The 14,531-nt window shown below is 40.1% G+C and overlaps 1 protein-coding gene across 2 annotated transcripts; it reads right to left on the bottom strand.

The window, feature by feature from the left end:
* Positions 1–79: 79 nt before the first annotated feature.
* EFCAB10 (EF-hand calcium binding domain 10) lies at positions 80–13,993 on the bottom strand. Of its 2 annotated transcripts, XM_020888581.2 has the most exons (4): positions 13,833–13,985; positions 1,446–1,610; positions 1,248–1,335; positions 80–158 (listed from the first exon to the last, which is right to left on the bottom strand). In XM_020888581.2, the coding sequence occupies exons 1-4, from the start codon at positions 13,939–13,941 to the stop codon at positions 122–124; spliced, it is 399 nt and encodes a 132-aa protein (XP_020744240.1). In that variant the 5' UTR covers positions 13,942–13,985; the 3' UTR covers positions 80–121. The 2 variants fall into 2 exon arrangements, with proteins under 2 accessions (XP_020744240.1, XP_070325659.1); XM_070469558.1 differs by lacking the exon at positions 1,446–1,610 and having other exon boundaries at positions 13,833–13,993.
* Between the last annotated feature and the right edge of the window lie 538 nt (positions 13,994–14,531).

The following is a 14,531-nucleotide window of genomic DNA, read 5'->3' as shown; positions in this document are numbered from 1 at the left end:
GTTGTTTTAACAAAAAGGAAGCCAGTTGGATTTCAAGTGATAGGCTGAAGTTCTGAATTAATGAAACTGGACAACTGAAAACTGTACAGAATCATTTATTATCTGGGACTTAAGAGTGTTACTAAAATGCTGACCATATTTCCTGAGTCCTCTTGTTCCTAAGAAAACAAAAACAAAAAGCTCAGAGGCCACAAAAACTCAGAGTAATTCCATTTACAAATATATACAGTGAATATGTCGGTTGAATAAAATACAGGAGCAGAGATAATATATTACAGTCAACTTTTAATTTCTTTTGCCAGTTAGGGAAGCCTGTTGCAGGTAATATAAATTTTTTTAAAAAATCACTTTAAAATGTATGTTTATAATTGAAGTTCCTGTATCTAGTTTGGAAATTCACTATGTTTCCCATAAGAAAACACAAGAGATGGTGACTGAAATAGAATTGCTCTCTTTCCACAAATGTCTTTCTATTTAGAATACTTCCTAGTTCCATTCCATGTGACAGCGGGCAACCTTTGCTTTGTGGATGAGACATTTTACCTAGAGCTCTGTGCTGCTACCATCTTCTCTGAGGTAGGGAATGTAATTAAATATTTTTTGTTGAATATCTATGTAACGATGAGATGAGAATCTTAAAACTTTCTTCCAGCTTTTCCTTGGCCTTGGACTATGTTAAGTTAGACTTTTAAACAAATTGAGCTAGCTTAGCTAAAGGCGTCTTTCTGTAAGTAGTTTCATTCCCATGGTTTTTTATTTCTTGACGTAGCATTTAGTTAATACTGTTCACACTGTAATACCTCAAATCCAAAACTGTCAGGCTGGCATGCAGCCTGTACTCCTGATAAACATTTACTTTGTGAGAAATCATTTTGAAAAAAATTTCATTACTCTATATACAGAGATTTTCCAACTAGTATATTGAGCTTAAAGCTTTTCTGTTAGTTCTTCTGGCTGATTGGAGCTTCTCTATCTCATTCTCTGAGAATTGCTAGGGGTTCCCATGGAGAACAGAATGAAGCGGCCTCTGGACCCTCCTTACCCCAGCATCCTCTTCCTCCCCTTCCCGCAGGCTTAGAGACTGCTGTCAGCCCCTCCCTGTCCTCACTTTCTAGACAGAAAGCTGAAAGTTTCTAGGGAATGAAATGCTTCTATCAAAAGGTAGCAACCTCTGTTTTAAAATGTATTAATTGTACATCAACATCATGCCACATTATTTACATAAAGTCACTTAAAAATAAGCTTACACTTCATCCCTGAATTTTTCGAAAGTTACTCCATGTCCATCATCTTTGAAAACTTCATCTGCAGTACACAGACCCAAGGTTTTTAGTGCTATAAGAGAATAAGAAAAAAGAAAACTTTACAAAGTGAGAATTGGTTTCAGCTAGGGAAACTTATGTAATGACTACAAATTATTACCTCAGTTTGTAAAAGATACTGACCTTCTTTATACTGTACGAATGATATGGATCCTTTATTCGAGGAGTCCAGCATCTCAAACATAGATGCAATGTTAGAGTTATCCATAAAGAAAGGGAGAGCCACGCCTGATATTTTGGCAATTCTCAGCCGTTCCAATATAGATATTAAATATTCTCTTGGTCTTTCTGTAAAAGAATAGTTCCAATTCTTTCTGATAAGAAATTAAAATCTGTCTGTCATAAATGGAAATAGTCATGTAACAATTACTAAATACCTATGTTTGAAGTACTGTACTAGGCACCGAATCTAGGCCTTGCTTACAGGAAAGGCAAGACATTGAACAATTAAATATATACGCAAGTAGTCTACTCCAGATGACTGAATAAAAATGTCCATTCAGGTCTACTGTATCCTTCTATACTTCTCTGTATATTCATTCTAGTAATTTCTGAGAGTTTGATATTAAAACTCCAACTAAAAACTTAATTCATCTACTTAATAATTGTTATAGCGGAACTATATGTAACCTTGTTTTGTATTTTCCAAGTGTCCTGTAAATGTTATCATACTTTCATAATTAAAAAAAATAAATATCAAGAGATGGAACCAAAGACAGAAAAAAAAAAATGTCCAGAGATTAGACTTGTGCAATTTTTTAAAAAGTCCTCAAGTGACTCTTATTTATAGTGAGAGTTGAAAACCCCCAAGTGGAACAGCATGACACAGGAAAGAAGATCAACTAAAAGAAAGGGTAAAGAACAGATTTTCAGAAACAAACATTTAGGTTAATATAGTCCTCCAGTTAGGAAGCATAAATGTTCAATCCTAATATAAGGGCAGTATTTTAGATACATAGGCTATTTTTCATCTAAACAATGTTAAATATGAAAAATCAAGATCAATTCACTCTGCAGAAATAATGCAGGGGAGCTGTGATAATAAAGCTAAAAGAAGTATAAAAATGGTGTGGCTTAGAAGATGAATGCCTTATCTGCTCCATCACTGTATTTCACTACCGGGAGACAGATTCTTAAAAAAAGAAAACTTAAGTCATTAAGAATTTCATACATCTATAAAAGTAGAAAAGTATAGTGATCTCATCACCAGTTTCACCTGTTACATTTTGTGGCTGGTCTTATTTTACCATGATCCCATCTAGTTCCCTCTTCCTGTATTTATACTGAAGTAAATCACAGTAATCATCTCTCATTAATGAACGTTTAAGTGTGCATTTCTAAAAGATTAGAACCCCCTCTTCTGGGGTGAGACATGACTGACAGATTGTGTCAGTTGAAGGTGTGCAGCTTGGTGGTGGTGTACACTTAAGCTGCAGGAGGATTGCTCTGGCAGTGCTAATGTTTCTATCGCATCACACAGTGAGCACTGCTTTTTTGTGATGGGAATAATTAAGATCTAGTCTCTTAGCAAGTTTCATGCTTATAATACAGCGTTGTTCTCTGTAATTACTATGCTGTGCATTAGATCTCCAGGACTTAACTACAGTTATCTACTAGTTGCAAGTTTGCACCCTTAAACAACATCTCTCCTGTCCCTCACCTGCCCGCCTCTGGTAACCATTCTACTCTCTGTTTTTGTAAGTTTGGCTTTTTTAGACTCCACATTTAAGTGATACCATACAGTATTTGTCTTTCTCTCTTTGACTTATTTCACTTAGTCCAATGTCCTCAGGGTCCACCCATGACAGCTGTTCTACCAGGTGTGAGCTGATACCTCATTGAGGTTTTAACTTGCACTCCCCTGACGATCTGTAATATACAGAGCATCTTTTCACGTACCTGTTGCCCTTTGGATGTCTTTCTTAGGAAAAATGTCTATTAGTTCCCCTGCCCATTTTATTTGTTTATTTTTTTCCCCTGCCCATTTGAAATCAAATTGTTCATTTGTTATCATACATATGATCTGCAAATATTTTCTCCCATTCCACAGACTGCCTTTTCATTTTGTTGCTTGTTTCTTTTGCTGTGCAGAAGGGCTTGCGCTTTTTGTTTTGGCTATGCCATGTGGCTTATGGAATCTTTTTCCTCAACCAGGGATCAAATCTGGGTCCCTGGAAGTGACCGTGCCGAGTCCCCACTGCTGGACTGCCAGGGAGTCCCCTGTGCAGAAGTTTTTCAGTTTAATTTAATCTTGTTGATATTGGCGTTTGTTGTTTGTATTTTTGGTGCCATTCATATCCAGAAGTCATTGCTGAGACCATTGTCAAGAAGCTTCTTCCCTATGTTTTCTTCTAGGAATTTTACAGTATCAGGTCTCAGGTTTAAATCTTTATAATCTATCTCAAGTTAATTTATGTGAATGGTGTTAAGACAGGGGTCCAGTCTCCTTTTTCTGCAAGTGGTTACTCATTTTTCCCAACACCATTTGTCTGAAGAGGGACTCCTTTTTCTTTTTCACGTTACTACAATACTGTCATCTCGATACAATTTAAACATCCAACAAAATTCTTAACATTCTCAAATAGCCAGACATTATTCAAATTTCCAGTTGTCTCGAAAATTTCATAAATTATAAATGCTCTTTAAAAATCAGTAAACAAATAAGTCCACTCATTGTGATAGGTTATGTATTTAAATCTCTCTTAATTATATAGGTTTCTCCTCCATATATTTGCCTCCCTGGATTTTGTGTGTTGAAAATAGAAGTCGGAGAACTTTTAATCTAATATAGTGCCTTTTGGTACTTTGAATACACCATAGCAGCAAATAGGTTACTAATGCAATCACATATGCAATCTACATCATTTCTTTCTTATTTCAAAATCACAAAACATCTATGTTTGAATTTCAGTTCATTATATTTCTTTTTAAGGATAGAATAAACAATGCTGATGGAACTTGCTGTGTTACTTTGATGAAGATTATATATCCTTTAGACTACATGGGGTGCTATAATGCTTATATTTGGAATCTAAAATTTGCACTCTACCTGCTTCTAAAAATGTTTTGAAAATGCTTAGAACAGTGCAAAGTCACTTTGGTCATGTCCAACTCTTTGCACCCCCATGGACTGTAGCCCGCCAGGCTCCTCTGTCCATGGGATTCTCCAGGCAAGAATATTGGAGTGAGTTGCCATTTCCTCCTCCAGGGGATCTTCCCAACCCAGGAATCGAACCCGGGTCTCCTACATCTCCTGCATTGGCAAGCCGGTTCTTTACCACTAGCACCACCATATTTGGAATCTAATTTATATGCCACCTGCTTCTAAAAATGTTTTGAAAAATGCTTGTAACAGAAGTATATATAATAAGATGGAAATTTTTTTAAAACACAAAGGGAAGAGCCAAATGTTACTAACCACTTAAATTACAAAAATGTCAGTTGATGATGACAATCAGTTCTTCAAGGGACACAAACTTCAAGTTCAACATTGTAATACTTATAGTATTTACTGAGCCCTTACTATGTGCCTGGTACTACGCTAAGCATTTTCTGTGGCTAACTTCATTTCCTCCTCCCAAGTGTCACTTGCTCAAGGCCACACAGTTGGTATAAACCTAGGCAGTGTGCTTCCACAGCTCCTGGCCTCTACCACACTTAACTCACATGAGAAGCATTTGCTACACCCAAACCTAGTCATTCATGAGGATGTCTCCCAAGTCTTTATCAATAGTTCTCAAATTCATCCTACTGTCACCACTCCCAAGCAGTAGCTCTTACCTGGGTAACTACTCCTTTAAAAAAAAATTCTGATTTCCTTAATGCTATCCCCTAAAAAGGTACACTCCTTCCACAGTATAGAATTGCCACTGGGAAGGGCTGTCCAGTCAGAGGCTGTATTTCCCAATACATCTTAGGAATGGCCAGATTTTCTTACCAAATGATTCAGGTTATGTCATATTTGGCTGTTAAATGAGTTATGAAAATCCATTGGCTTTCAGAGCTTCCAGAATTTGAGGATCAAGGATATGGGATCATGGATGTGTTGTCACAACAGTAATAGCCCAGCCATGCTGTCCTGTCTGATTTTCCATAACTCCCTTACAATTCCAAGGTTTTCAAACTAAGATACATATCATAATGCCAGAAGCTTTGCAAAGATCCAAGATAAAGATACATTCTTTCTTTCTGAGCACCATTCATGTGTGTGTAAGTTGCTCAGTCATGTCCGACTCTTTGTGACACCATGGACTGTAGCCCACCAGTCTCCTCTGTCCATGGGATTCTCCAGGCAAGAATGCTGAAGTGGGTTGCCATTCCCTTCTCCAGAGGATCTTCCGGACTCAGGGATTGAACCCAGGTCTCCTGCACTGCAAGCAGATTCTGTACCATCTGAGCCACCAAAGAAGCCCCAGATTCATTCATACTATAGTAAACATGTTTCTTATCATTCACTATTGTAGGAGCATCATTCTTACAACAGTGAATAATAAGAAACATTAAGAAATGGAGCAGCTTTCCTGGTGGCCAAGTGGTTAAGAATCCACTTGGCAACGCAGGGGACATCATTCGATTGCTGATCTAGGAAGATTCCACATGCCACTAGGCAACTAAGTCCATGCACAACTGCTGAGCCTGTGCTCCACAACAAGAGAATCCGCCGCGATGAGAGACCTGTGCAACACGTCTAGAGTGCCCCGTTCTCTGTAACTAGAGAAAGCTCATGCATAGCAATGAAGACCCAGCAGAGCCAAAAAATTTAAGAAAATTTTTTTAAGTGAAAAAGAAATGGATATATGTTTCCCCCTTATCTATCCATGGAGAATACATTCCAAGACCCCTGATAGATGTCTGAAACCACAGATAGTACTGAGCCCTATATATCCTGTGTTTTCCTATTCATACATGTATCTATGATAAAGTTTAATTTATGAATAAGGCAGAGTAAGAAATTAACAACAATAAGAAAGTCAGACAATTTTAACAATATACCATAATAAAAGTTATATGAATGGGGTCTCTCTCAAAATACCTTATTATACAAACCAATGCAATGGACATGAACTTGAGCAAATTCCAGGATACGGTGAGGGACAGAGAAGTGCTGGCGTGCTGTATACAGTCTGTGCGGTCGCGAAGAATTGGACATGACTTGGCGACTGAACAGCAACAAATGCCTTTTCCGTCTTAACTAAGCATTTATCATGCACTGTGGCTGTAACTTCTGTAGTGTGAGGTGAAATAAAATTGCAATTTCTTTTTCCTTCTTCGCAGTTTGATGGATAGAAGATTCATTCTTACCAAAGATCTTAGCACCCTCAGCACTCTGACTTTTTTCCTTTCCTTATTAAGTTGAGAACGTTCACCTTTTCACTCAAAGGAAGCATTTATAGCTTCTCTTTGGCATTCCCAAACTGGCAGCATCACTGGTCTGGTGCTTTGGGTCCAGTATTCGGTAAAATCTGTAAATTTTTTCTGGTAAAAATAAGGGTGACGTGAACACAAGCATTGCAGTCCCGTGACCATCAATCTGTAACTGAGATGGCTAGAGTGACACAGGGTGGACAGGCTGGACAAGGGCAACTCGAGGCCGAGGCAGGATGGTTCAAGATTTCATCAGCGCTACTCAGAAGAGTGTGAAATGTATCACTCATCAATTGTTTATTTCTGAAATTTTCCATTCAGTATTTTCATACTGCAGCTTACTGCAGGGAACCAAAACTGCTGAAAGCAAAACTGTGGATAAGGAAGGACACTCATGTATCTGAAGGAGAACAAAACATTCATTTCAGCTAAAACAAGTGACTTCAAAGAAACTTGCTATGCAGCATCAGGATGTGGTCTCAGATGCTAAGGGTACAAGTTGCCTTTCTTCTGCCATCAGGAGGGCTTGGGTGGAAACTGAAGAGCACACCCATGCAGCGAGTGAGGGAAATCCCTGGATAATCAGTGTACAGCAGGGCAGGTGAACGGTCAGTCCAGACTGGAGCAAGGGGGTTGAGTGGGGGAGGTGGGGATGGTGGTGACCTGATGAATGTAATGAGATGAGATCTGTACTTGTGAAAAAAGAGCATATGGGTGAGCTAGCAATAATTACACAGAAAACTAAAGCAAACATGTAAAATGTAGTATTATTAGCTTCAGGGGAAAAAAAGGAAATATAATCATAACACACTACATGGATTAGTTGTGGATATCTGCCTAATACTAATAATGTAAATTCTGAACACTGAATACATCAAAGTTGTGTTCTAACTTTATTGGGAAGATGAGAGTGACTGGGAACAGGTGTGAATGTGTATGTGTGTGTGCGCATGCACATGTGTACACTTCTGGAACTGTGGTGGCTACTGTGGGAAATTTTTAACTTAGGTAAATCTGCCGGGAGCCGTTATGGGGGGTCCCGCCCGTGAGGAGGTCATGAAGAAAATAACCTGACAGGCAAGGCCGTCTAGGATAAGGGACCCTCCAGGTTGGCCTCGGCCTCTACCCCACCCTGTATCCTCCCCACTTTTCTGCTGTTGTTCTTGTTCGCCCTGCTGCGGATTCTTGTGTTGCCTGCGGAGAGCTCTCCTGCTCCTCTTTCACTGAATGAGGACCAACTTAAAACCCTAATTAATAAATCTCCTGGACGCTGGTACCCTATGAACGGGCCAGGGATGAAGGAAATGCTTCAGTTCAAACCCTTTTGCTGGCATTCTGGCTTGTGTGATAAATATGTGCTCTCACTGCAAAAAAATGCTCTTGATTGTCCTAAACATCCTAAGCACAGTACGCTAACAAAAGAAACTATTAAGCATAGGCCCCTTCACGGGGTGAGAAAAGCTCTACAAATATGATAGCCACAAATGTGCCTAATAGAAAATACTTTAGATAGAGATTAGCTGGCGACTTCTTGCAGGTGGTTAACTTTTATTAGACTAAGAGCCTGTTTTGTGCCATATCTGCTGTTTTTGCAGTCCTTCGCATTTCTGTTCTGTAAAAATGTAATCCTATCTAGTTCCCATAGAGATGACGCTTATTAGAAAGAAAATAAATTAACTATAAGAAAAACAGGGTTGGCTACTGAAGTTGCTTAAGTCACACCAGGTGCAAGCCATAAAATGTTAGCAGGCCTGAAGGCCAAATGATAAAAAAGACTCTTGTGAACGAAAAGTATGTGGGTGACATCCTGTTTCTGTTGAAGGTCAAGTTGCTGTAATGTTTTGAGATGACCTGTGTGTAAGCAATATGCACTTCCCCGAAAGATGTTGTTAAGGGTATAAAGGAGCTGTGCAAAAATAAACTTCAGACTTAGCCCCAAGCTTTGTCTCACTCTCTCTCTCATTCACCGACGCCGTTCATCCTGAGGGTTCCCCTGGATCCTGCTGGGGCTGGACCCCGGCATAAATCCACTTAAGGGGCACCCTTAAAAGAGAGGATCCCAAACCTCTCAGAGACAATGAAATGTGTTCTTTGGTTGGTTGCAGAAGCTTCTAAAAGACAAAATGACTCCAAAATCTAACAGGATCCTTATAGCATGCAAATCAGAAATCTTTAGTGAGAAACCTTTGGCCATGTGAGCAGGTAATCTTAGTTTATCTGTCAGAATTACAGTGTGGATCCAACTATTCTTTGGAATTTTGTATTACAATACTTGTTTGTTGTTGTTTAGTTGCTAAGTTTTGTCTGACTCTTCTGCAACTCATGGACTGTAGCCTGCCAGGATCCTCTGTCCATGGGATTCTCCAGGTAAGAATACTGGAGTGGGTTGCCATTTCCTTCTCTAGAGGATCTTCTCAATGAATGAACCCACATCTCCTGCACTGGCAGGCAGATTCATTACCACGGAGCCACAAGAGAAGCCCCTACAGTACCTGAAAGTGAAAGTCGCTCAGTTCTGTCTGACTCTTTGCAACGCCATGGACTATACGGTCCATGGAATCCTCCAGGCCAGAACACTGGAGTGCGTAGCCTCTCCCTTCTCCAAGGGATCTTCCCAACCCAGGGACTGAACCCAGGTCTCTCACATTGTGGGTGGATTCTTTACCAGCTGAGCCACAAGGGAAGCTCAAGAATACTGAAATGGGTAGCCTCTCCTTTTTCCAGGGGATCTTCCCGACCCAGGAATCGAACCAGGGTCTCCTGCTTTGCAGGTGGATTCTTACCAACTGAGCTATGATGGAAGCCCCTACAGTACCTGAGATGTGGCTAAAATTTAATGAAGGCTATGAGATCTCTATTCGTGTCTGCCTGTATGTTTATGTATGTCTATATAAATGTGGCATTTTTCTGTTACTTTCAGATGGTACTGCCAAGATTAATTTATAAAAAATTCAATTTAATTGGCTTAAAAAATTGATGTAATGTGTGAAAGCCACTCAGTTGTGTCTGACTCTTTGTGACCCCATTGACTATACAGTCCATGGAATTCTCCAGGCCAGAATGCAGTGGGCGGCCTAGCCCTTCTCCAGAGGATCTTCCCAACCCAGGGATTGAACCCAGGTATCCCGCATTGCAGACAGTTTCTACCAGATGAACCACCAGGGAAGCCCTAAAAAATTAGAGCTTATTATTAAGTAAGCATTCCTAAACTCTCAGAGATATAGAAACAAACATGATTTTCAAGTTCACATGATCTAGAATAAATAAAATGATCTTTGATAAATAAAAGCTATTGTTTAAGTTTGTTGGTTTAATAAAAACAAGCATGTCTTCTCAGAATAATCAATATTAAATGTAAGGCAAACATACAACTTTTTCTATCTGGATTTACTAGTCAAATAAGCTCATGCTATTTGTTACAGAATTTGCCAACAAGAAACATTAAGATCAATTCAGCTCAGTCGCTCAGTTGTGTCTGACTCTTTGCAGCCCCAGGGACTGTGGCATGCCAGGCTCCCCTGTCCATCACCAGCTCCCAGAGCTTGCTCAAACCCATGTCCACTGAGTTGGTGATGCCATCCAACCATCTCATCCTCTGCTGTCCCCTTCTACTGCCTTCAATTTTCCCCAGCATCAGGGTTTTTTCCAATGAGTCAGTTATTCGCTTCAGGTGGTCAAAGTATTGGAGTTTCAGCTTCAGCATCAGCATCAGCCCTTCCAATGAATATTTAGAGTTGATTGCCTTTAGGATTGACTGGTTTGACCTCCTTGTAGGCCAAAAGACTCTCAAGAGTCTTCTCCAAAATCACAGTTCAAAAGCATCAATTTAAAACCCTTGCTTTTAACAATTATACCTGGATTATCTTAATGTTCAATTGATGCTTTTGAACATTAAGATAATCCAGGTATAATTGTTAAAAGCAAGTGTTTTAAATAAATGTAAAGTTTATATTAAGTTAAACTAAATTATGACATTCATTGACTATCTAGATCATTTCCAGAGAAGATAATGTACTAAGACTTTGGCTGCTGTCTGATCTCAGAAGCTAAGCAGGGTCGGGCCTGGTTAGTACTTGGATGGGAGACACTGACTGCTAAACATAAGTTTATTTACTTTTGGCTTTTTAATTTTTACAGAGAGACAGAGGATATTTGAGTCTATTAATATGTCTTCTGCCACATTACAAATTGTATAGTAAAAAACCATGTCTCTAAAAATATGTTTTTATGATTATGTCTTTACAAATTTGCTAATCCACTACAGGATATTAATATATGATAGTTCACAATTGGGACTTCCTTGGTGATCCAGTGGTTAGGGCTTCATGCTCCCAATGCAGGGAGTCCGGGGTTCGATCCCTGGTCAGGGAAGTTGATCCCACATGCTGCAACTAAGACCCAACACAGTCAAAGAAATAAATAAAAACAAATATTATTAAAAAAACATATATATATATATATATATGATAGTTCACAATTGCCTGCTTCCTAGTTTTCACTGGAAAGCAAAGATTACAAAGTTAAAATTTATAATTCATATGTAAAAATAAAACTGCTAGCAACAATAAGGGTGAAAGAAAAAAACAGTGTATGAAAAGTAGTAAGGAAAATAGAATATATCTTTTGGATAAGTTGGACAACTTGATATAAACCTCAGAGAAATCACAACAGCTCATGTGTGGGCAACCTGCAGGCCTGCTGTTATGTGGCCACCCAGAAGGTCACAAGATACATTCAAACTGTAAGCCAAGAAAACTCATTAGACTATAACTGTCAGCCTCATTACACCAGCTGGAGATGCTTCGAACTCAAATCTAAAAATTTTCTCAAATGGCTTCTCTTAAACACAGAAACTGAATGTATAATTTGCTCAAACTATTAGCCTTTGTTTTTCTTTTGTTTCCATAGAAATGCCTCTTGTTAAATTATAAATTACCTTACGGCTCACAGCACAGGGAGGCCTCATTTAGGTGAAAGTTCACCTGCAACACTGGCCTCCTGAAATAAAACATCTTCACTTCGTCCTGTTTTGAGGGATCATGAGGATACATGGTTGCTGACACACCAGGCTGTGCCTATATACATACTTAAAACTAACGGTACATAATCCAAAAAAAACCTGTCGGTAGACTTAAAAAGGTAAAACTTAAAAAACTTCTAGTTATAACCCATTTGAATTATTTAAATTGTTAAATTCTTGGCTCCTGGGAATCTCTGCTCTAGATAATTTTTCCATCCTCGGCTATTATTTTCCTTATAGTTAGCATATTGACCTGTCTAGTGTGTTGTACACTCTTGAGTCTTAAATGCCTGTTGCCAGCTACTCACATGCCAATGGCATCTATCTGGAACCGACAACCAGACAGAACCAACAATAACCCTGTGAAAGGTTAACACAGTGACTCCGTGGCTCTCCCACTTAAGGACTAACTAATGCAAAAGGTGTGTGTGTGATTCTTCGGCCTGACTACATTCATGGGGGTAACGGAGAATAATGCAATACTGGCCGGTCATACTTTTAAGCCCAAAGAGAGAATGACCAAAAGCAGGAGGCAGGGTGGGGAGGTGCATTGTTAAAATCAAGATCAAATGGAGACCAGTCTTGAAAAATTCCCTGGACAGACAAAACCAATTAAGTCATACAAGCAAAGCTTAATTTAGCTTTTTCTGCAAGACTAACTTGATCTGGGTCATTTTTTGCTTCTGCCTCTGGAAAGCGTAAGCATAAAATTTAAACTGTTTCCCAAGTTTGATATGAGGTAACCATTAACCTATTCCCTATCATTTACGAAGATGCTAATATTCTAACCAATTTTTGTGAAGAATAAACAGTCACTGCCTTCTCACCACAATACACCGCTTTCTAACAATAAACCTCTAAGCCTCATTCCTTGTTCTGGTTTGAGTCCTCCTGGTTTGCAAACTGTCTTTTTGGTGTATGCACAATGGTGATTATTGGTTTTACTTCTGCTATTTCTGAAGTTTTCACACACACACACACACACACACACACACACACACACACACACACACACCTGCCTCTAAAAGCAAAAGATTATTTTCACCACTATTACCAAAAACCAACAAGAGACAGTAGTCAGTAGTCATTTTTTTAAAAAGTAGGTTTTTAAAAATTAGTTTGGAAAAAAAAAATTAGTTTGATAGCAACTTTTCCCCAGTGCATTAAAAAGTGCAGTCCTTTGTATTTTTTAAAAATCGTCCATTTATTTTTAATTGTTGCAGAGGTTTTACCGCTTTATTGTCTTAAAACAACTAGAAAGAACTTGATCACCCTATACATGACCATACTGATTGGGTGGTTTTTGACAAAATTGGAACGTTGCCTATTTACATTTCCTTATACAAAAGCAAATAGGCAATATTGGCACTTTGGAAACTCCATATGTGGAAAGCTACCATTCTTCACCCTGAGGAGAAGCACATCAACTCATCTTCACCTAAAATAACTTTTAAAAGTTACAGGCCACACAAAAATTATGAAATGATTCCAACTTTATATGAATGATTCAAACTTTACATGGGGATCGAGTGTATTAAAAATGTCAGAAAAATCTTTCTCAAGAATATCCTTCTGTTCTACCCTATCAACTGTTTTTTACCAGATTAAAAACTCTTTGAGGGCAGGGGTAACACTGGGAACATCTGTTGGTTGCAGACATAAGGATGATTTATATGTTATTCATTTAATCTTCTCCACGTTGTCATGAGATCGGTACAATTATAATTTCCATTCTCCAGAAGAGGAGAAAGAAGTTCAGGCTCTTGCCCAGTCCAAAGTACTAAGGGACGGGGCCAGGAGCCAGACTGCCGAACCCCGGAGCCTCTCTTCCACCCGCGACAACCCTCACCGGCCAGAGTCCCGCCACACTCGGCAAGAGGCAGGCACAAAGAGGCCGTCGTGTTAAGTCTTGTTTAATTGAAAGCCACAATGTTAACGGGCAGCAGGAGGGCTCAACTAGCCGAGAGGCTTGAAAGAGTGTTTGCGGAGGAATGGGGGAGGTGGTATCCGGGAAGGAAGCTGTCCTTCATCCCCCGGGACGCACGCGTGAAGGGATGGCTACAAGAGGAATTTCTGGGGACCGCTCGGTGTGGGACGGAAAGTCGAGTGGTAGGCAAGACACTTACCCGGCCGGAAAAAGACGAGGGCGCTGGTAAGATAGGTCAGCAACTCCATAATCCGATGTTTTTCCAAATAATTCCTGGCTTTGAGCTCCCTGCTGCTGCGGGCCTCCATTGCGCCTAGCTGGGCTGTTGCTAGGCGACCAGGTAGCGTCGCCGCCGCTCGGCTCCGCCCCTTCCGCCCGATTACGTGACGCGCCCCCCACTGGCTGAGACCTGGGCGTTAAGTCTACACCTCATCCAGAAGAGGCAGTTTGGGAAGTGTGGGGTGGGGCAGACGCGGAGGCAGGAGGGCGATTAGTGCACAGCCCCTTGCGGACAGACGTCCTTGTCCCCCATCTGGGCTGAGGGTTGGGCCTGATGATCTTTTCCTGTTTCTGTCTCTAGCACCTAGCTCAGTACTTGTTGATCCAGGGCCTCATGTGGTAATAAGTAACACAGTGTATGTGAATGTGTTAGTCGCTCAGTCGTGTCCGACCCTTTGCGATCCCAAGGACTGTAGCCCGCCAGGCTCCTCTGTCTATGGAATTCTCCAGGCAAGAATACTGGAGTGGGTTGTTAGTTCCTTCCCTATCCCGACCCAGGGATAGAACCCTAGTCCCCCACATTGCAGGTTCCCTACCATCTGACCACTAGGGAAACTCCTGTAATAACAGGGGTGTCCAGTGGAGGGTCCGAAGCAGCACCTTTGGTGTGAGCAGCCTG

The sequence above is a fragment of the Odocoileus virginianus genome, chromosome 1, assembly GCF_023699985.2.
Source record: "Odocoileus virginianus isolate 20LAN1187 ecotype Illinois chromosome 1, Ovbor_1.2, whole genome shotgun sequence".
In the NCBI taxonomy this organism is placed as follows: domain Eukaryota; kingdom Metazoa; phylum Chordata; class Mammalia; order Artiodactyla; family Cervidae; genus Odocoileus; species Odocoileus virginianus.
The sequence above is the reverse complement of the archived record's forward strand: the minus strand, read 5'-3'. Positions and strand labels throughout refer to the sequence as shown.

Coding starts and splice junctions, on each gene's coding strand:
- EFCAB10 (XM_020888581.2), bottom strand. CDS start 13,941: ATGGAGGCCCGCAGCAGCAGGGAGCTCAAAGCCAGGAATTATTTGGAA. Junction 1,611..13,832: donor CCTCGTCTTTTTCCGGCCGG/GTAAGTGTCTTG, acceptor ATTCTTTTACAG/AAAGACCAAGAGAATATTTA. Junction 1,336..1,445: donor ATTCGTACAGTATAAAGAAG/GTCAGTATCTTT, acceptor ATTCTCTTATAG/CACTAAAAACCTTGGGTCTG.